Genomic DNA, 24,670 nt, shown 5'->3' with positions numbered 1-24,670 from the left:
CAATCAACTGAGCTACTGAGATTCTTCTTCTTTCTCGATCAAAATTACATATTCCGAAACTTGTGTACGAATTGTGATTTCATACTATAACATGAATACAAAATTTTCAATTCTTGTTTTACCTTTGCTTGTTGTTTCATCTTATTGTTCAACAATCTTTAGTTTATCATCTGAAGGTTCACTTTCTGCTCCACAAGATTTAATTTCGTCTCGAAATGGAAAATTCACTGCTGGTTTCTACTCTGTTGGTGATAATGCATATATCTTTGCTATATGGTTTACTAATTCATTGGCGGATGGAACCAACACAATTGTTTGGATGGCTAATCGTGATCAACCGATAAACGGACAAAAATCACATCTGTCGCTGTTTAAATCAGGCAATCTTGTACTGATTGACGCGAATCAGATCAATGTTTGGGAATCTGGTACACAATCATCAACTTCCTCTGTTGAGTTAAGGTTGTTGGATAATGGAAATCTTGTTCTTGTAACTTATGAAGGTCAAAGATTATGGCAAAGCTTTGATTCACCAACAGATACACTTCTTCCTGAACAACCACTTACGAAAACCTCAAAGCTTGTATCGCGTAGAAGCTTGAATAATTTCTCCTCTGGATTCTATCAGTTACATTTTAATGAAGATAATGTCCTGCATCTTGTCTTTGATGGAATAGAGATGACAAGTGTGTTCTGGCCAAGTCCGTGGTTAATCGTTTGGGATGCAGGTTAGTGAAGACGGATTCAGATTTTAAATTTGATTCGTTAAATCCTTAGTTTGTTGTCACTCAACTCATTACTTATATGTTTCATTTGAGTGTATTGGTTAGTAAAGACGGATTCAAGATTTAAATTTAGTTGGTTCAATATTTAGTACAACTCATTTTTGAAGTTTTCGGTTTTAACTGAACTCATTGCTGATATACTCCATCCATTTCTGCAGGTCGATCCACTTACAATGACAGCAAAACAGCAGTTCTTGATCGTTTTGGGAATTTTACATCGAGTGATCGATTTGGATTCCAATCTGCTGATTATGGTTTGGAATTGCAAAGAAGATTCAGCCTTGACGTAGATGGAAACCTTCGATTGTACAGCCTAGATAAGCTGAGCAACATTTGGAAAGTTTCTTGGCAGTTATTTCCAGCAGCCTGCAGGATTCATGGAGTTTGTGGATTGAACAGTTTATGTTCCTATGATCCTGTCTCTGGCAGAAAATGTTCTTGTGTACCAGGATACAGGATGAAAAATCCTAAAGATTGGTCCTATGGTTGTGAACCAGAATTCGATATCTCTTGCAACGATACAAGCTCGTTGGACTTCATTCCACTTCGCCATGTTGAGTTTTACGGGTATGATATTGCATATTTTCGCAATAAAACATTGCAAGAATGTAAAGATTTGTGCTTGAAACATTGTGATTGTAAAGGTTTTGAATACAAGTATGTTGAGGGCAATGGTACCTATGGTTGTTACCCGAAAACACTTCTGTTCAATGGCTATGTTCAAGCTAGTTGGCCTGATTTTGTTTACCTTAAAGTGCCTAAAGCACGACGTTCCTGGCAGGAGCAGTATGAAGGAAGCCTTCAATGTGACGATAAAAAGGTGATGTTGGATAGAGCTTATAGAAGGAAAGAACATGGTGGATGGATGAAGCCATTCATTTGGTCAGTTGTTGTAGGTGGAGTCTTTGAAATTCTGTGTGTTCTCACTTACTTTATTAAAACGAGAAAAAGCTCGAATGAAACCACACAAGGCTACCTTCAGCTTTCGACAAGATTCAAGAAATTCACCTATGCTGAGCTTAAAAAGGCCACTTCCAATTTCAGTGAAGAGATAGGTCGAGGAGGTGGTGGTATTGTGTACAAAGGGAAGTTGTCTGATGACAGAGTTGCAGCTATAAAGTCTCTCTATGGAGCTAACTATCAAGGAGAAGCAGAATTTCTAGCTGAAGTGAGCACTATAGGCAACGTTAATCACATGAATTTGATCGAAATTTGGGGATATTGTGCTGAGGGAAAGCACAGGCTTTTAGTTTATGAGTACATGGAGTATGGTTCTTTGTCAGATAATTTGAATGCCAACAATCTTGATTGGGAAAAAAGGTTTGAAATCGCGTTGGGAACGGCTAAAGGACTTGCATACTTGCATGAAGAATGCTTAGAATGGGTTTTGCATTGTGATGTAAAGCCTCAGAACATACTTTTAGATTCCAATTACAAGCCAAAAGTTGCTGACTTTGGGCTTTCAAAGATATTTAACAGAGGTGGCTTGGATCATTCAAACTTTTCCACGATAAGGGGGACGAGAGGATACATGGCTCCAGAATGGGTATTCAAGATGCCTATTACATCCAAAGTCGATGTCTATAGTTATGGCATTGTTTTATTAGAGATGATCACAGGTAAGAGTCCAGAAGTTTGTGCTGCTGGTGGCTCGGGGGATGATGATTCTATGGGACTAGGATTGTTGGTCACTTGGATTAGAGAAAAAATGCGCGAAAACAGTGAAAGAAAATCATGGATTCAACAAATTGTGGATCCTGCATTGAATGGTAAATTCGATTTGGAAAAAATGGAGATCTTATTAAAGTTAGCTTTGCAATGTTCGGAAGAAGATAGAGATGCAAGACCTACCATGTGTGAGGTGGTGGATAAAATGCTTCATCCAGAAAATTTCGAGTTAAAATTAGACATGTTAATGTAGTTTCTCAAGATGTAAAATTATATGTAATGTGTCTTGAGTAGCAAGTACTTTTGAATTCCAAAATGTAAATCCTTATAGAATGACATAGTTTCTTAACAAAATTGTGCATTATAGCCACTGTTATGTTCTTGTGCATCAGTGCTAGATGGAAAGTGTGTAGGAGTACATTTAACAGGGAAAAGTGGTAAATATATATATCAACAACCATCAAACGGTGTGATGGGATGAATGAGATCCATTTACCCTTACCCTACGTCTTAGGTTTGAGTCCTGGAGAAATTCATGATAGTAAATGTTTCCCCCCTTAAATTGGCACAATAGGACGCGAATATTGATTAGTCGGACCAATAAATTCCAACTCAGAGATATTCCTATTGGGGCAAACCTTCTATTAGGACCAGACTAACTAATAGTGTATGTCAACTTAACCATTTGCAGGTGACCATCATATATCACAAAATAAGCAAATTTTGACTAAAACCAATTAAGAGGCTACTCATTAGCTGGATAGATTAGTAATAAATTCAGTTATAAAAAATCTTAAAGTCCTGATCAACTGTCTCATAGTCAATAATTAATAAATGAATTTTCATTTCTGTTGGTTGATAATCTATCAAAATCATTTAAATCGTTCCCAATATTCCCTAATCTAATCCTAGGTCCAATTTCTGACCATAATACTCAATAATCACAAGACTGACTACTGGCTATTTTGTCAATTAATTATTTTTTTTTTCAGTATTTACTATTCAAAGGATTCTGAGAGACTGAAACTAATTTCAGTAGATTGGATGTTTCCAAAAAGGTTAAACAATATTTTTTATATTCTCATATGTTTGTGTGTTGTTGAGGCCAAAGTCAATTGTCGCAGCCAAATCCTCCAATTTTTTTACGAGCCAATAGATATATTTGTATTCGTTGATATAATTGTATTTGAATGGAAAATGAAAAAGTTGTGATTCTATGAAATGTTGTGATTTTTCTGTATGGTTGTAACTTTTGACTTTCTCAAAGAATTGTGACATTTCCGATAAGAAACATTAAGTATATGGTCATACTATTATTCGTTGTCTATAAATAGATGAGTTTCTCTTGTTTTTTTTTAACAGTGAATTTTCTGATCTTCTTATTCTGCACAAATAGATTTTAGTATACTTTGCTCTCAATGAGTGATTTGCTAACACCGTGATTTAGGTATCAATATACCGGTGAGTAAGATCATCCTACAGTTTTAAGTTTCTAGTTTTGAAAATACTCTTTAAACTTTGTTGTTTCTTACCAATTTTGTAAAATTTATTGTTCTAAGTATTTTTAGTAATACATATTTAATAACATATTCATTGATACAATTATATTGTTGATACAACCTTATTCCTCTTTCTTCCAAATCTCGCCCATCTCTTTCCTCCTTATAATTATGAATCATAATGCAAAGTATAACTATAGAAATCTAATTGAACCCAAACTGTAGTCATTAGTTTAATTGAGAAAATTTCAGAAATAACAAAGATAATAGACATAATAAGACTTTATAGCTATAGTTCGATAATTGCGATACATAGTTATAGTTTTGTTTGCTATACAGGGTGTGGTTTGTATATTTTGCTTGCCCGTTTGTATATTTCACATGCAAATATACAAACATGATAAGTATATACAAATGGAGGCTGCAATTTGTGTATTTCGCTTGCTCGTTTATATATTCTGCTTGTAAATATACAACAGGGTAAGTATATCAAATTTTATATTTATACATTTAGGAATTTTTTTCATAACTCCGTTTGTATGTATTTCGCTTGCCAATATACAAACAGAGTAATTTATTATGAATTTTTCATAAATCGTATACAACTAACTAGGGTAAACATATACAAAATCTGAATTTATATAATTTAGAAATCGAATAGCAAAATTTCGCAAAACTATAGCCACAAATTAAAAATAATCAAAACTGTATATATATTACATAATAATATACGCCATTTCCCGTAAAAACACCAAAAGGGCTAGTTCCTTCCGTATTGGACCCAACTTCTCAATTCTAAATCAGACAAATCCAAAATTTCTTTACCCAACTCATTCTTCTGATTCCTCTCTGGTGAGGGACATCTCAATAAAATTAGTGGCTTAAAGTAAAATTATAATAAGAAGTTTTAAATATATAAATAGATGCACAAAATATTATTAGTTTTGGATTTTTTTTATTTTTTTATTTTTGGTTCTTGTATATAACTACTTGATTTTAGTATATATTCTTAAAATACATTAAGTATATAACTTCACATAATAATAATATTATTTTAAAAAAAGTAAGAATTAGTTATAATTATTAAGAGGTTAACATGTTTGTAATACATCACATTGGATGCTAATGAAGAAACTTTATTTATTAATATAAAAAATTTAATTGTTTAATTCAAAGTTCTAAAATATTTGATAATAAAAAATCCTCTTTCTTTCTTTTTCTATATTAATATTAAATATTATTTAATGTAAAAAATTAAAATCATAAAATTCATTAAATCACTATTACATTACATTTTTTATGCTCAAAATTTTTTGGGCGCAGCTGCAAATCGAAAGGGGTTTCTGTTCAACAGATTTTCATTCATCAGTAAAAGTGAAAACGATGTCGTCTGTTGGAACTTCAAAGGGTGTATTAGAGATAGTTAAGTTTGCAGTAACGTATGAGTTCCAATTGGTCTCATCTACTTGTTCGCCAACAATCTTCAGAAAATCATGGGCAGTGGCGGAGGCAGGAATTCTATCAAGGGGGTTCAAATAAAACATAGGCGAAATTCTGAACCCCATAAACCATTGAGCTACTCCTTTAACATATGCTCAGGGGGTTCAATTTTAAATATATACACGTACACAAAAAAATTGATCTTATATATATAGTGTAATTTTTTTTCCGAGGGGGTCGGATGACCCCCTGGACACACTCTACATCCGCCACTGATCATGGGACATTTAAATTTCTCCTCTCTTGTTCTCTGTTTATTTTTTTCATTTCTTTTTGCTTATATGTTTCTGGGTATTTAGTTTTTTTGGGGTTTATTTATCAGCTTGAGTCAAATTTCTTGAATGTGCCTTTTTTGAATTCAAGCTTTCTTTGATGTTTGCTAATCATTGATGCTTGCGTAAAGTGTAATGTTTTGGATAATCCAAACTTAGTACTTGTGTAAATGTGAGGCAATGTGCTTGTGCTAAATGTGGAGAAAGGTGGATGAGTACCCTGGATTGTTGTGTGTATAATGCAGAACCTTTTTTGATAGAACAATGTCATTATTCACATACTAAGCTAGTGCTGGTATCACGAAAGGGGAACGGGTCTTGTACAAGATTATATAACGCAAAATTGAGTGATGAAGAAACTGTGAAAGAGTGTAGAGAAGGATATATCTTGTTTTCATGATTTATATGATTCACTTTCCTTTTTAGTCTGTCGCACGGAGTATAACACTTTAGTCTATTAAAAAAGGGTAAAGGGTCAAATATGCCCCTAAACTATTCGAAAAGTTCTAGATATACCCTCGGTTTAAAATTTGGCTCACTCGTGCCCTTCACCGTCCAATTTTTCATCTAGATATGCCCTTCTGGGCGTTAGTTTGCTTGCTGGACATATTCAGTTCATTTTCTATTTCTTTAAATACTACATGGAATTGTCATGTCATTTTGACTTTACCACATGACATTTATATGAAAATGGAAAGGGATCAATTATGCCCCTAAAAAATTTGAACCCGTAAACACCTAATCCGACCCATAAATCAACCCCCCCTTTTAAATAAACTATCCGACCCGCTTTCAACAATTTTGTTTAATTTTTTATTTTTTCGGTAAATTCCGAAAATGAGTAATTGATTAATAAACAATTTATTTTTTTTCATATTTTTCCTGTTTTTTATTAATCAATTACTCATTTTCGAGATTTACCGAAAAAAATAAAAATTTAAACAAAATTGTTGAAAATGGGTCGGGTAGTTTATTTAAAAGGGGGGTTGATTTATGGGTCGGATTAGGTGTTTATGGGTTCGAATTTTTAGGGGCATAATGGATCCCTTTCTATTTTCATATAAATGTCATGTGATAATTAAAGTCAAAATGACATGACAATTCCATGTGGCACTTAAAGAAATGGAAGATGAGGTGGACGGCGAGGGCACAAGTGAGCCAAACTTTAAATGAAGGATATATCTAGACCTTTTCGAATAGTTTAGGGGCATATTTGACCCTTTACCCTAAAAAAAATCATACCTTTCTATATCTAGATAAAATTTAACCACAAAAGCTATGTCTAGTTAAGGGCCACAAGTTTTAAAGGTGTTTCTTTCTTCCTTAACCTTTGTGTGCAATCAAAGAGCATCATATAAAAGAGGAGAGAATGTGGCATGTTGTTGAAAATTAAATAGCAATAAGATGAGTAGAAGTGTGGCAAAGAGAGTTGTTGCTCCCTAGAAGATTGAACCTTTTTCTGGATAAAACCACGTCTTTAGATCTTTGCTTTTCATTTTGGATTTGGGTAGACTATCATGTTTGTGGAGATACTAAGGCCCATAAGAAGGCTTCTCTATGTATGAGGCTATTAGTATATCTATAAAGTTCGACACATGAAATGTATGTATGTATGTCTGAGATTTGGGTGGAAAATGTATGTTCTTTAGGTGTCCGCTGGATACAGGAAATAGTAAGGGTGATCGTTTAATTTAACCGAGATGAATTATCTTACCTTTCCGTTCTTTTCTTCCATGAAACCTAACTAACACCTCTAAAGAGACCACTAGAAGTATAGCTTTGTTAAGGACACTAAGCATGCAACTTGCCTGATGCCTCAAATGTGACAAGTCAAATGTACATCTAGTGGTTACAATATTAATTAAGATGCCCAGAAATTATGAGGCTGAAAGATGATCATTTGTTCATAATGAGTAAGATATATATCTTCTATTTCTTTGTTTTACCTCACTGAAAATATATTCTAATTTGTGCTCATTACTTCTTTGAAGTTATTAATTACTATAAGCCCGTGTAATTCTTAAGTAGTTTCGATCGACTGCTTTGGTCCTACATTGGACAAGGCTTCTAAAGAAGTACAGCAGAACAACCACCCTTTTGTTGATAGACATTTCAGATTAGTTCTTCACTGCAACCTCTTAGACGAGTGCTGCCAAATCGACTGTCCTCTCTGTTCCTTTCTCAGTCTCTGGTCTTTCTAATCATGTTGTATAAACACGAGAGGCTTGTGCTTTTCATTCTCGGGTTTAGTTATTCCTATTTCTCATAAAGCTAGCTAGCTCAATTGGATTTGGCTCTTGACCGAGCAGATGCAGTATCAACGATCATATTTAGCTCATTTACACAATGTCATCTATCTTTAACCAGACTATATCAAGTTCGAGTCTTAGAATGGACAAATTCCTGATAAGAAATGTTTATCCATGAATTACGATGCTAATTTGAATTAATCGGATAAGTAAGTAACAAATACCTAATGGTCAAATAATATGATTGATAGCAAATCAAAGATATTCCAATTGGGGCAAACCTTCAACCTGAAGCACCCTAACAAATAGTGCATAACAACAACATAAAGAGTAATAAACAAACTTAGCATTTATTTATTTATTTTGACTAAAACCTAATTAATAGCTGGATAGATCAGCAAACAAATTCAGTTATAAAAATCTTAAAAAGTCATGATCAACTGTCTTATAGTCAATAATAAATTAATGATTCTGCATTTCTGTTAGTTGATAACCTAACAAAATCATTCAAATCGTTCTCAATCTCCCTTAATCTAATCCTAGATCCAAAAGAATTATGGAGTTATTTTTTTATCAACTAGGCTAGATTTTTTACAATAACATACAGCGAAAACTTGTTTGTTCAATGTCGCAATTGAATGCCTAATAAATAAATACTTGTTCCAATAAACTTTATGAACGGACCGCGTAAAATTAAACATGAAAGATCAATAATTGAAATGTCATTCTCACCAAACTTGTTATATTATCACATAATTTCCACATGTTCTCGAATGTTCCTTTTCACAACTATATTACGTTCCACTAATATTTTATTTTTAAAAATTGTACCATGTCTAACACATAATAGTGCAACCACAAACAAAAAGGGTAATTTTAACCCACTATAATCAGCAATTGCCTAACCATCATATCACAAAACTTAGCTACTTAAGCATGTTTTTTTGACTAATTAACCCCACTAAACAGGCTGCCATTAGCTGGAACTAATTAAACAATTTCAGTTATCACAATAAGTCATGCACAACTGTCTCCACATTCAATAATTAATAAGTGAATCTATTTTTGGTGTTAGTTGAAAATCCAAACAAAAAATCAATCAAAACTGGACCTACTTGGCTTCTCTCCCAATCTAATCCATAATATTCGACATCATTACTTGAGAGTATTTTTCAATATATCAATTATGTGTAATTCAATCTTAAACTATTCGATTTCGATTAAACGGAGTGATGAATGAAACAAACACGTTTATAGAATTCATTAAAGAAGTATATGTTAAAATTTCCTAATTCATAGATTAATTTTCATTTTCATGAGGCTGATCTTGCGAGTTCATCATAAGACATTAGACAAGAGAATGAGATTTTTCTCAGATTTTCCTCTTTTCGGCATTTTCAACTTTAGTCTTCTTCTCTCATACTCTCATTCATCTGTACATTACTGCAAAATTATTTTTTTGATTGGAATTCTACGGAAGCAATAAAAAAAAGGGGTGGGGGAGGAAGACTGCTCCGATCTTCCATTGTTTCTTCTCCGGTGTCATTTCGCTGAGCAGCGGCAGCCATTGTTGATGACTATAGAACAGTTCAACTGTAATCATAGATGGATTTACTCAATCTTGCTGATGCCAATACGCTTAATGACTGCATTCCTTATTGCATCGGTCTGCATGCAGATACCATTTTGTTCAAACCCAGACATGTAACTCTTCACTTCCTTTCTAATCATATCTTGCAGAACTGATAAGAACTCTGGAGTAAAAAACTGTTTCTCTCCTGATTTGGGAGCAGCACAAAAATCATAACTTTGATTGGATCGAGGAAGATGACCCATGACAGCAGCAGATGGGGGAATCGGTTTATCAACCACCGGCAAAGGAGGCGGTGGTAGTGGTGGTGATTTAGGGGACTGGGTTGGTTTTTCAATAGATCCGGATCCGGGTAAGGAAAGACAGAGAGATGTGGGTGGGTCGGGTACAGATGGAGGAATTTCGATCTGCTTAACCGGAGGAGGAAGAGGGAAAATCCCGCCGGTACGGGGAACAGGTCTATAAACAAGCGGTTGGGGAAAACCCGAAAGACTGGAATCACTCAAGTCGGATCCAGACGGACTACCCGGATTCATAACAGAAGAAAAATTGGTACAAGGACCAACACTAGACGATCTTTTCAAAGGCGGTTGAGGAGTTTCAAAGCTTAAATCTTCGGACATGGAAGGACACTTACGTTTAAGAGTAGAGTTCCAGTGGTTCTTAATAGCGTTATCAGTCCGACCCGATAACAAACGGGCAATAGTCGCCCACTTGTTACCATACTTCGCATGAGCCCTGATGATCGTATCATCTTCTTCAGGAGTAAAAGCACGATGCTCCACTTGAGGGGAAAGCTGGTTACACCACCGGAGACGACAGGATTTACCAGATCGACCCGGAACCGATTTGCTTATTAAAGTCCAGTTTCTAGGTCCATGTTTCTCAACAAGCGTCTGCAACAACTCGTCCTCTTCAGGACTCCATGGACCTTTTATCCGATCCGAATCTTTTCTCTGCGTAATCGCCGCCATCAAAGGAATAGCAACCGATTAATTAACCGTAAGAAAAAAGTAAGATAGATTTAGAGAAAACGGGAACAGAGAAATTTCCGGCGACGGAGAGGAGAAAATATTTACAAATTTGACGGTGGTGAGAGGCGGAGCCTCGTCTTTACTGAACGAAGACTTGTGGGGGAGAGAAGCGGAGTTTATATACTTGAAGAAGGAAAAAGGATAGGGATGACCGGTTGAGGAGGTGGAAATGACCGGTTAAAGAGAAGCAAAGGCAGTTACACTTATACAGCTGGCAAACACACGCGTCACGAGATGAAACGTTCGATGTAGACACCTATTTAAATCACACTTGTAAAATCTCGGGAACTTTTTAGATATTAAGGGAATATAGTTGGTTTTAAACACGCATTATACGTAACTGTGTCATTTAACTTGACCTTGTATTTACGCTTTTACAAATTGAATGTGTAACAAAATTAAATAAGCAGATACACGTAATGTCACGTATAAAATATATGTTTAATTGTTTAATCATAAAGTTTTAATATCAAATAATATATATGCAAAATGATGTCAAGTTAAATATCATACGTATATATTATGTCTTTTTAAATATAATCCTTTTGTTCACTTTTACAAAACACTGTCTTAGAGTGTTCATTTTTAATCCATCATTTCACCTCGGTTATATTAATAGTCCATTTTTGTAAGTTAGTTTAAATATATCTAGAAAGGACAAATAAAAGAATATGTTTATTCTCAATATTAATTATTTCTTTTACATTTTGTATCGATTAATTAAACATCATGGTAAATATTTTAAGATGGACATGTAAAAACTAAAATAAACGTAGTAGTTTGGTGATGAAATTATTTATGGAAAAATAAAAAATTTAAATTCACCGACCGTTTTTGGAAGTTAATAATAATTTATTAATTTATTTATTTTATAGAAGTGTACGTACGGTTATAAGGAAAGTGAATGGGCTTTGACTAAAAGACAGGCTGGAGAGCATTTTCATGGGCTTTGATATTTTCCTACTTTTAAATTTCAATTTTTTTATAAATTTGGGTGGTGATGAGCTGGCACTAAACGACAAATAACTGTAGCAGAATACTGTGATAAAGCCAGGCTGTAAAACCTGACCCATCATAACGGCCATCGTGCCCACCGACACGTGGCAGTCAGAAGCAGCCAGTTTGAACTGCCGTAACCGACTTTAACGTTTTCTGTGATTTAAATTAATTAATTAGATCGGATTAGATATTAAGGAATTAATTAGTGGTTGATTAGTGTTTGTTACCTAGATTTAGGAAAAAAACATGTCACGCAACTTATATGGTAACCGAAAGTTTGTTTCTCCACTTCGCCTAATCAATGAGCGGATTTATAGAGGGGAGTTTCAACAATATTGCTTCAAAGTGTGAATGTTAATCTACCATAAATATAATATTCACTTTTTTATTTTCTCCGTTTCATATTACTTGACCTGGTACTTTTTAGTCATAGAGATATATATATTATTTTGATATTATTTTACATAATTATTAAATATTAAAGATAATAATATGGAAAGAAAGTAGTAAAACTCTTTTGATTTTTTAAAATGAACGAAGAAGAGATAATAATCGTTCATCATTTTGATAACAACAACATTACATAGCCTTTTATGTAAATCTAAAACTTAAACAACCTAAAAAAAATCGTGTCATTCAAAGTCAAGATAGAATCCTATTGAAGTGGTTAATTTACTAGAAATGTCATGAGATTTTGTTGGGTAACAACGACATTGCCTAGCTTTAATATAATTGTAAAATTTAAACAATCTTAAAACTTTACGTTATTGAAAATCGAATTAAAATCAAACTAAGAAGTCAATTGAGATGATTAATTTACAAACAAGAAAAGAAAAAAATTTAAAATTTTGTCTAGTAACAACGACTTCGTCTAGCCTTTTGTATGATTCTGAAACTTATACGACCAACAAATTTTGCGTTTATTGAAAATTTGATTATAATCATACCGAGAGGTTCTTTGAGATGATTAGTTTAGAAAATAATGTCATGGAATTTTGTATACAATATTTCAACCTATTAAAATAAGAATAAGTGTTTATGAATTGATCTCATTCTTTAAGATTCTTTTAGTTTTTTTTTTAATTAATAACCTTCTCATTGATAATATTGTTATTTCAATTGTTGTGTATTACTATTTGTTGCTGTGCATTCTCGAATAATAAGCGTGATATCGGAATATTCCTTTTTTTTTGCCCTTCCATACCCTTACGAAGTTGCATAAAAATAGTGAGCTAAATCGTTGGCAATAAAACAAATAATCTGGTGAGCTAAATTTAGTATTGTAGTATTCTATGAAAAAGTCAGAATAATCAAAAAATATATTTTTATACATAAACAATTTGTTTATCAATTTTTGATTGTTTGAATTAGAGTCGCAATCTTTTTCTTTTTTATGTTGTCTACCTTATTTTCTTGGGATAAGGGTCTAAAAAATATCCTAACTTTGGTCGAATTTGTTATTGCGATACTAAATTTTCATGAGGACCTATTATCTTCCTAGACTATTTAATACCGTATTTTTTACTTCCTGAACTATTTAATAGTGTATTTTAAAGGTATATATGTGTCCACGTGGACACATTACTATTTATAATTTTGCATTATTTTTTATCTCCACGTGAGCAAATATATATGTTTAAAATACGGTATTAAATAGTCTAGGGAGGTAATAGGTCCTCATGAAAGTTTAGTATTGCAATAGCAAATTCGACCAAAGTTGAATTATTTTTCAAACCATTATCCCTATTTTCTTTGAGTTGCTAATCTAGTTTAAAGGAAGTTGACCAATATATCAACACGTTCTTTCTTATAAAGGTACAGCAAACCATCTTTATCTTATAGAATTAATTTAATTTAACATTAAAAATTAATAAAATCTACTTTAGAAAAAAAAAGTGACATATCAAGAGATATATGAAGTTATTTGTTTTAACTTTTCTTCTCTTGAATTTATACGGTGTCGCTAAAAAATGAGTAATGATTCTTTCTTTCTAATTTACTTTATTTGTTTATTTTAATCAGGGGTAGGGAAAATAGAGAAATGAAAAGGAAGATTACAACGTAAAAATTTAATTTAATTTTGTTTTGTTAATAAGGTGAAAATTTAGATAGTCAATCAATTTAGTCATAATGATTCTCTGAGAATCGATTATTATATAAACTAATTCCTTATATTCTTTTTTTTCTTTCTTTCATTTCACTTTACTTATCACATCTTGTATTTTGAGAATCAAATGATACGAATTTTGATCAATATTTTAAGAAGGATTGCAACTTATGGTAGTTTTTATATAGTTTTCTAATTTCAAAAGATTAGTTTTCTTTAAATAAAAATATGACAAGTAAAAAAGAACGGAGAAAGCAATAAAAATCATTTGTGTTTAGTTAAGTGGTTATCACTATTAGCAATGTGTTTGAAATGTAGGGAAATGAGAACCACAAAATGAATGAAGGCAACTCATTTCATCTTCATGCAATGAATATGGGGCCCTTTGTCGTTTACGAATGTACCTTTGCCCAATACATGTCTAACAAGCGTTTGGTTAAGCAACCTATCATAAATTGCCATTACACAAATTAATAATTTGGTCCCTATATTATGAATAAATTTTGTTTTGATTCTCGTCAGAGGCGTATTCAGGATTTCGATAAGATGGGTGCATGATTACGAAAAAATACTTCTTAAATATAAATTTGATCAGTTTGACTTTTAGGTACTTAATATGAACCAATAAATTTTAAAAATTATAGGTCCAAAATATATAATACTACTACTTTTTAAATTTGAATATACACATTTGATTTAATTATATAAAAAAAATTATAGTGCTAAATTTTTTAAAGAATTTTCAATGTAACATACTGGAAAATTTTGAAAGATTTAAGAAAAATTAGTTGAAACGCCAAAAGTGTAAGTGATAACCACTTGGAGAGGTGTTACTCAAAAACAGAAGATAGCTATAAGATTTAAATTTCTATCCTCACTCAGAGAGGTGCACCCTATCATCATCATATTATTATATAATACTTTGAACATGGGTTCACATATCTATATTTAAATAATTTTTTAGCATATAACACTACTATATATGATCTAGAGAGGGGAGCATGGGTTCACGTGAACCCACGGCACCCCCTCTAGATACGCCCCTGATTCTCGTGATGTATAAAAATAGAGTATATTTAATCTTGAATCAATTGAAATGTATAAATTTGATAGGTAAAAAATACGTTATTAGGCTATTTTAAAATTGGTTGGTTTCGATTAGCTCAAGGGTAATATTGACTTATCGTTTCATATTTTTGGAGGTATTGTTTGTAAGACAGGTATTTTTGAGCTATTTAGTTAGTTAAATGATAGTTTTGAATTACCTAGCTAAGTTGGAGCCAGAAAACATGGAAAAGATCTACGAAAATGGACACGTGATGAATCAGTCAGAACAAAAACCAGGACATGTATCGCCTTCTGTTTAAATAGCTCCCCAAGAAAATGAAGCTGGTCCATCGAATCAGCTCCTTCTTGCCCCAAAAAACCAACAAGAAGATCATATTTGAACCAAAGAGGTAACATAGGGTAAATTGACCTATTTTAAATGGCCCTTTTCATCCCTTTTATTTATATTTCCTTTAACTATGAGCCTATGACCATTACAATGAGGTCAATTTGTGTTTATAGGATATTCGTTAATTAATTGAATTATAAAGCTAAATAATTTTTTCATTTTTATTTCGTAATTCTTCTTCTTATTATTATTTGATATCATGAACACAATAACTGAGAGTTATATTTGATAGTAATGTTTACCAATTTTTTTCAACTGCTACTAATAAAGTCCACATCAGTAGACTATTAACTAATTTATTTCCTCATAATTGTTATGGTGGAAAATAAATGCTTAAATCTATCTGTTGTCAAATGTTAGAATTAGCTTCTTTAATATTTGATAGTGCTATACTAGTCCTTCTCTTATTCAGTGGTGGAGATAGAATTTTCAATAAAGGGGTTTAAAATCTAAAAAAATATACACACAAAATAGTCAAAGGGGGTTTAACATCTACTATATATATCTAAAAAGTTATTTTAACCATGTATAAATTATATAATTTTTCCGCCGAAGGGGTTCGGATGAACCCCCTAATAATAAGGTGGCTCCGCCCCTGCTCTTATTTATATTATAGACACAAGTGGCCCGTGCTAGCACAGACTCAATATCTTAGTATTTTTTTTATTTTAATTTATGTGATATAGGTAGAATTTAGAAAGTTAATTAAATTTTAATATGATTTTTAGATATTTAAGATGTTAATTATTTTTTATTTGCACAAATTTATTGTGAAGAGGTTCATTAAGATGTCCATAATTAATGTATTTTTCGTCATCAATCGTTCATTTTTTACTCAAAGTAATTACAAGATATAAACAAATATTATCAACATTCAAATTAATAAAACAAACTAAAGAATATGAATTTAATACTAAAAGTCATAGCTAAACGGATTCTATAATTTCGAAATGATTATACACTAATTAAATTAAAGCAGAACAAAAAAAGTAATTTAAAAAAAAAATTGAAGCACGCCGAAGCAGGCAGGTCGATAGAAACGTGTATACTCAACGCGAACTATCAAAGTAGAACAAAAAAAATAAACTTTTTAAATACTTTTTCGAAACACACTGATGCAGGCACGTCAGCACAAACGGTCTCTTATATAATATAAGAAAAATTACAATAAGTTTTCTTTGTTGGAAGTTATGTATCTTTTACTTTTACTTTTTTCTTTGATAGTGCTATATTAACTTGTTTCACTTATCTTAATCCTTGACTAATGTAGGCTAACTGCTATAGCCTAACTTCTAATATTGTAGTGCAATCTATTAAAGTATGGATCAAGAGATTACAAGTTTAAATGTAACTGTATATAATTTATACTGTAATATTTTTATCTCCTATCAGTATGTGTTCAAAATTATACGTTTTCATCAATTTGTGATAGAAGGTTGCAAACAATAAAAATTAAAGGGAAGAGTGGCAAATATAATCCTCAATTTTGCGATTTAAAGTAAATATATTTTTTTATTGAAAATAATGGTGCCTATACACCATGGTGTCTATATTCTTACCATCTAATAAATGGAGCACTATATTTATATATTAAAAAATATAGCTCACATGTGACTTCCTGACCTACTTCATCTGTCCTTTAGCCGTACTCCGCACCGTCCCTTTGTCACGTGTCAAAAAAACCCCGGCCATACGTGTGCACATTTCCCTCCATTCTCTTTTTCAATTTCTTTATACACCAATAGCATATTCTTTTGAAAAAAGAGGAAATGTCATATTTACCCCTTGTTTATCCATTTTTATCCTTCGTTATACTTTTGGTATAGAAATACACATACACCTCACGTTAGTCAAGTAGCTCAAATTTACCGCTCCTTTGTTAGGGTCAGGGACGTAGGCACATGCAAGTTAGGTTTCCAATTGGACACCCTTCGTCGAAAAAGAAATACCGTATATACAAGTAAAATAATACATGAAGAGATTAAATAACATATTTTGGACACCTTTGACACAATAGATTGTTGTAGCCCAATGGTTTTAGACATTTTTTATGGATTTCAAACACCTTGAATGAGTTAGTGGTCCCGAGTTTGAGTCTCACTAGCAACACTTTTTTACCTTTTTATTATATGTTATTCCTTATTTATTTTGTTAAATCCTAAGAGACACTAATCTGGACAACAAGAAGGGAATTAAGTTTCTGAAAAATACACTGAATATACATGTGAGTTAGGCATTAATTTGAAGATATTATTTAATTTAAATACATATTCTGCTTTGTTAATCTAATTAAGGATACCTATAAATAACATACATAATGTGTCATGAACCCATGTTATATTGAAATGATTAATTGGAATTATACATTACTTTAATTACTCTAAACTAGAAACAAATCTTTCAATGAAAGAAGAAGAGATAAAAAGGGGGCTGGTTTCAGAACTAATCTAAGCAAAAATAACAGACAACGTCATTGCATAAACCCTAATTGAGTATTTCCCTATCTATATATAAGTATCTTTCCAGTGTCTCAAATATAATTTAACATTTTCTCACACGGATTCTCCATCTTAGTTATATTCATAACACAATGCGACATGTCACCTTACTGTGATCTACCCATTTTACCTCCCCTCTACTTTTGGTTCATTTTTATTTATTTGTATTTTCTCGATCGTATGATTCTCGATACATATAAATTAAAAGAGAAGAAATTAGGCATGGTTTGCTTGAAGAAATGTGTAACTTTTGTGCGACCAAAGGTGTTTAGATGCTACCAACTTTAATAAACACATGAAAGTCAGGTCTCAATCCACTCACTCAAGCAAGTTAGGCCTCTTGCTTTTAACCTGCCAAATACTCTGCTACTACAAGAAAAGAACAATTTTCTCATCAATACAATGAATCTCTTTCAACCAAAAAGTGAAACTAAAATAAAGGTAAAGAAAAGAACAATTTTCTCATCATTTAAATAGTAGTCTACTTTCATGAAATATATAAATAATAAATGTATAGTATAATTAATAGTGTTGAGTCCCAGCCTCACATTGATAGACATATCTAGTTTTCAATTGATGAATTTATCTGAACTCAATAGTTTTCGTTTAAGTGTTACATTTATATAATGAAATTTGCTAAAATTGTATAACTATTTGATCGTAAATCTTGTTATTATTATATATTAGCTCAAGGTTGTTATTGTGTCCTATTAACTCCAAATCACATATTCACCTCAGCTTAATGAGTTAAACCAAATGTTCATTTCTTTATATGATATCAACATCAAATCCATCTCAATTATTTGTTTTTCTGATGTTGATGAAGCATATAAACTTCAAATTCTGAATCTGTTTATGAAACTAACGAGTTAGATCCAAGGTTGATAACTTAAAGTGGTATCAACGGCGATCCATCTCAAATCTTAATTTAATTAGATTGCTAATGAAGTTTGTGACTTTCGGCCTTTTGAGCTTGAAAATTTCAAACAAACGCCTAATTAATTACTATGTACTAGCAAGAACACACTCATTTATTGGGTGGTCGTCCTTTGTCCTAAAATTAAATGATTTCTCGAAATTAAATTAGATTTTTTCACTAAGAAGGAATCGATGACGTGTCCTCTTATAGATTTTGGTCAATCAAAATACAATAACAAACCAATGAAATCACAAATAAAATCTAGAGCCTATAGAATGTACGCAAATTTTAATTCTACCTTGTAAAGATTGATATGTTGTTATGTTTGATTTCGAATGATCTTTTGCTCAAGTGAGGTTTGCTAAACTAAAATAAACCAATATAAATCTTGTTGAGTTACGTATACCAAGAATTTGAAACACAAAAAGATTCTTTTAACTAATGTCGACTAGGAAATAGCAAAGTTTGATAAATAAAGCAAAAGATAATGGGAAGATACGTTTCTTCCCCTAAAGTACACTCATTCCATATAATAATACCTGGGACAGAATTCTTATTTAATACTCCTCCAATGTGATATATATAATGTAGGACGATATATATGGACCACAAAAGGGAATCAGTGTGGATAATTATAATTTGGATAGCCAATTGCTTGTTGAGCATATGTTCAAAATAATCATATTTGGCACTTGTAGATATGATTAGACCTCAATCCTTAGCTATACCACATCATTCATATGCCTAAAATTTACTAATTGGTCTATACACCTTTTAATTCTTTTATAGCATTCATAACGAGTTGCATTCACATTGTCGCAAAATAATTTGTCGCATTTATATTACTTGACTCCTATTGATTTGATTTCTAAATTTGACTGTGATTGCTATTTTTTATAGTTATTTTATACCAATAGTAGTATGAATATATAGTATGGTATAGGAGCCAACTAAAATAAAACGGAGGAAATAATTCTATTATTGAACTTTTTAGACTTTAATTTCCTTATGTGACTCGGTTACCAAGGAAAAAGGGAGTATTTTATTCATGACCTTGTTTTTTCACTAGTTTAAAAAGCTTAAATTCAATGATAGACTCCACTACGAGAAATTATGTAATTGTCTTCATTTCCCTTATTTTCATTGAACTCCTTTACTAAAATGACTAATGTCGTTTATTTTTAATGATAAGCAAAATATAATTGGAATCTAACTTAATTTCAAAAGTTTGATTTAAAATGTGAATATTGTAAAATAATATAACTTATTAGCACATCCATTGATATAAGACCAGTGGCGGAGCCAGGATTTTCAATAAGGGGTTTCAAAATCTGAAAGAGTAAACATATGAACTAGCCTAAGGGGGTTCGACATCTATTATATACATCTAAAAATTAATTTTAACCATATATATATAGTAATATTTTCCACCGAAGGGAGTTCGGATGAACCCCCTAAAGACATGCTGGCTCCGCCCCTGTATAAGACTACTAAAACCTTTCGGCATGCTTAGGCTCGAGAACTAGAGATTAACAAGATAATATATAAGAAAATATATATAAAGGACCATCCTTATATGAAACATAAAATAGGTGGATCTAACTCTAATACGTTGCGACTAATACAAAGCCTAAAGCCAGTTCAAGCGACAATAATAACACGAGACCATATAAGAAAACAAATTATCATCCACCACCTAGTAAGAACAAATTAAACCATTGCAAAATCAAAACTCGTTTCAAGAAATTTATGTACATCCTCTTTTTACTTATGTCCAAAGATATAAAGGCTCTCATCAAATGAAATTAATTCAAGATTGTATATATATATATATATATATATATATATCATTAATGAGGTAAACATTAGCATAATATTGTGGCAATAAAGTTAATTAATAATTTTATCTTGTGCATAATAAACTAATTCTCTTCATGCTATAACAAATTATCCCAAGAGAAAAGTAGTTACATTAAAATCAGTAACCTACCAAAAACATTATGGTAGTCTAACCTTATAATTAATCATCATTTCTAACATTATGGGAGTCTTAATCCCTTATTCTTTTTTTTTTCTCTCCCATGAATTATTGGTACCCAAAACCCAAAGCCATAAAAAATGGCGCCGAATTCCCTCAAGGACGGACAGTTGTGACAATGTGGGACCCAAATAATTGCCACGCAGACACCGCTCCTTGATGACCAAACGGCCGACATGTATATTTAGCCACGTAAGCAAGTTTGTTAGGTGGGACCTACCCCGTTTGTAAACAAGTCAAATTGTCAGTTTGCTAGTGACGTGTACACTGTCTATATTAACGGGCCTAACTGCAAAATTTTAAAATATTTTTAAAATAGTAATAAAAAACTGACGTCTAATTTAATACTCTTTGCCAGCTATATCCCACTTCTTTCACGAGTTCCAATAAATGCATTTTTAAAATAAAAAATAATGTTTGGTGGTGGGGTCCGCAGTCTATTAAAGAAACCTACGATTCTCCGGTGCATGCACCCCTTATTGTACCATAACGTACCACCTACAGTACCTATTACTATTTCTTTTCCGTTTCCTTTAGCCACCACAACGCTCTCCTTTCTCCTTTTTCTTCCCTATATTCGAGGAATTATATAATCTCCGTTTTATATTATTTGACTCAGGTTAATCTGATATACAAGGGGCCGTTTGGTCATGCGGTATGAAATTAAAGTTTTGTTTGAACATGTGATATGAAAGTTTTTGTGTTGTATATTTTCTCATAAACATAAAAATTCATAAGTTGTAAAACTATTAAAATAGCCTCAATTATTTATTCAATCTTATCAAATAAACAAAAATTTATAAAATAACATAATAAATTATTACAAAGTTATTTGTTCTCCACTTAAGTAATTGTTTCATCTAACTTTAACTTAATAAAAAAAAAATTGAACATAAATTGTAGTGTACTAGTCTTTAATATAATTCTCCCACATAGTACAAACAATTTCCTCACGCTGAACTTGCATTTCTCGATCATGTGACCGAGAAGACGAATCAATATTGTTACGTTGAACCATTTGTTGGTCAATATCATCCACAACTATATTTTCATACTCATAGACTATAAATATTTCATTAGTACTTTGGTATTCTCTCAAATAATTATTTAACATTGCACAAGCTATGACAATTTTCACTTGTGTACCAATATCATAATGGTTTATGCCTTGTTTCAGTATTATAAATCTATTTTTCCAAGCTCCAAAAGTGTGTTCAATCACATTGTGCATTGATGAATGCCTATAATTAAATAATTCGTTGGCATTTTGAGGCTCTCTTTCACTTCCTCAGTAATCTTTCACTTCCTCTGTAATCTTGCAAATGATAGTGTAGTTCTTTGTATGGAGCTAAAAATCCTTTTGTGTTTCAAAAATAAGCATCAACAACATAATATTTATCTACCAACAAACATTTTATAAAAAAATACTAAAAGCATGTGTGACATAAATGAGACAACTTTGTGTAAATAAATAATATTTATTCTAAGAATGTAATTTGAAGCTATCATGTGGCGGAAATGAAAATTGTGATGTTGGTTCAACAAGTGCATTCTCAAGTACTTTACTATCATGTGCAGTACCTTCCCAACCAGCAGCAACAAAGATAAATCGCATATCAAAATCACAAGCACAAAAGACATTTTGTGATGTTCTTCCTTTGCAATTACGATATGCTTGTTGCACCGGTTTAGGAACCTCCCTTTCTATATATGTTCATCAATCGCACCAACACAATCCTACCAAATAAAAAATACGTCAATATTAGTTTAGTGAACATAAAACAAATTGGAAGCATTATAGAATGCACTTCATAAAAATAACGTTTGTAAGAGTAATAAAAATAGTGCTTTCAAGACAATGCAAAGTCATAAAATAAATATTATCTCTTTAAACAAAGTTGATAGGAAATATGTAACTAAATACTAATAACTTACACATAAAATATAAATATGCACTTATTAAGGCCATAAAATAAATTTGTTAATGTGTTTGAAATTTTACCTTAAACCAAGGACAAAATCGAGTATTATGTCGAATTTTGAAATGTATACTTGTCATATTTTTTTATTGTATAAATGTTGGTGTCATCTTGCTAATTGCCTCGGCAACTATTTTAACATGCCGGTTAATTGTTTCAAGTGAATGATGAAAAATTTCACTTACCGAGCGTTGACTATCATCGGTTAGTGTGAATGAACAGAACAAATTTATTACTCAACAATCGGTTGGTGTGAGTTAAAGTGACTATATGTTAGTGAGAATAATAAATTTTAAAAAGTAATGATGTGATTATAAATTTTATTTACATATGAAATAAATGGTTAGTAGATATAAATGTGGGGCTATTTTAACAAAATATAAACTCGTGGATCAATTTTTGTATTAAAATATCTCAAATCATGATATGGAATTCCATATAATTCCATATCATGGTTTTTTGAGAATATGGAATCACATCTCATGATATGAAATCATGAGATGGAATCAGCGTAAAATTGCATGTCCAAACGCTAATTCCATCTCACGATACCATATCGTGATATGGTATCGCATGACCAAACGCCTACTTAGATATATATGTAGTAAGCTAGTTTCAATAATTATATTATTTTCATATATGTATGTATATTGGATGTCCCTAACGAAATTTCTAACTTCGTTACTATTTAGGGATAATAAATCTATCATGATTTATTAAACGGAAAAAGTAAAATGAAACATATATTTTTAGCCTTGAGAGTTGAGACCAAGTGAAATGAAATAGAAAGAGTACTAACAATAATAACATATCCCGTAAAATATCATTAAATAGGATCTAAAGAGAGTATAGTATATTACCATATGTCCTTTTTGAAAGATCTCGACTCAAATGAATCAAATCCAGCCGAAAGAGTCCTAGCTTCTTTCAGATTTAGAAAGGAAGTCTTATCAATTGGCATTTGGTTATAAATTTAAATATTTTTCATTTTATTTGAAATTTGTAGGGTTGGAGATGAAAATAAAATTATGTTTAATTATATTTTCGGTAAGAAAAAATATTTGAAACAATATTCATGTTTGAATATATTAACATATTATTTTTTTTCAAATTTGAAATAAACTTGGTTAAGTTTATTTTAAAATTTTCTTAGTTATCGACTACATATTGATTTTTAAATAAAGCGAAACTTATTTTGCAATGAATAAAGATTTAGGGTCAAACGGGTCACTAAACTTTTACATCGTTCTCCTTATTTATTAGGATTGTGTACGTATTTAAATTTTACTTGTAATTTAGAAAGTGATTTGTTTATAAAAAAGAGAGAAAGAAAGTGATGATCTTGTTAAGCTTTTTGAGGGAGCGTTTATTTATAATCTTTAGTTAGTAAGTAAAAGAATGAGTAACGAAACTTTTCTTAATGATAGAGCATTTTAGAACAATCTCAAATAGGAAGTTGAATAATTGATCCTTTTGTATCATGGTTGGGGAAAAAAATAGTTGAAAACATTTTTATTTATTGTTTAAAAGTGAACTCAATTTTGAATGGAGAGTAGGTGGAAAGAGATAGAGAAAACAAAAGGTGAAGATATGCACTATTAAAAACATAGTTAGAATACTTATCGACACACCTTTTCATTTCTTATATGTGAAGCAAAAGCACATGAAATTTCATAAAGAGTTTTATAGCTCACTAATAATTAGATATGTGAAATTTATTGACTGATTAATTTATATTCAAGCTATAAAATTATTGATACCACTAATAAAATTCAAATTTATGATATTGAAAGTTCAGAAAGAATTTATTGTGTTTATTGATAAAAAGATTATTTTTAGAACTCGAACTCCGTATATTTTGTTAATAATGGAGAAATATTTACTTTTGTAGCACCACGTTGATAACAGTTTTTCACATTATTTAAAAGTACCCAACTCATGGAATAGAACGACACTTTTGTTGTTCTAATCCATACTACGAAAGTATTTATTTTTTATAGCTTTATCTTCCAAAAGTTTTATTCTCCTATGTGTGTATTTGTGCAGCTTCTCTCTTATTCGTGTTTATACTGGCTT

At 31.4% G+C, this 24,670-nt stretch overlaps 3 protein-coding genes across 3 annotated transcripts in view; 1 reads left to right on the top strand and 2 right to left on the bottom strand.

Moving 5' to 3' along the window:
- Positions 1-24,670, bottom strand: part of LOC125857134 (WD40 repeat-containing protein HOS15-like) — a 281,455-nt gene that overhangs the window by 140,213 nt on the left and 116,572 nt on the right. The gene's annotated exons all lie outside the window — the stretch shown is intronic.
- Positions 40-2,718, top strand: LOC125857132 (putative receptor protein kinase ZmPK1). The gene is made up of 2 exons (XM_049536809.1): positions 40-728; positions 944-2,718. Exons 1-2 carry the CDS (start codon positions 92-94, stop codon positions 2,704-2,706), a joined length of 2,400 nt encoding a protein of 799 aa, XP_049392766.1. The 5' UTR covers positions 40-91; the 3' UTR covers positions 2,707-2,718.
- Positions 9,451-10,697, bottom strand: LOC125857151 (transcription factor MYB44-like). The gene has a single exon (XM_049536832.1). It carries the CDS (start codon positions 10,536-10,538, stop codon positions 9,585-9,587), a length of 954 nt encoding a protein of 317 aa, XP_049392789.1. The 5' UTR covers positions 10,539-10,697; the 3' UTR covers positions 9,451-9,584.

This window comes from Solanum stenotomum, chromosome 2, assembly GCF_019186545.1.
Source record: "Solanum stenotomum isolate F172 chromosome 2, ASM1918654v1, whole genome shotgun sequence".
Classification (NCBI taxonomy): Eukaryota; Viridiplantae; Streptophyta; class Magnoliopsida; order Solanales; family Solanaceae; genus Solanum; species Solanum stenotomum.
Note: the sequence above shows the minus strand (reverse complement) of the source record. Positions and strands in the feature narration are given on the sequence as shown.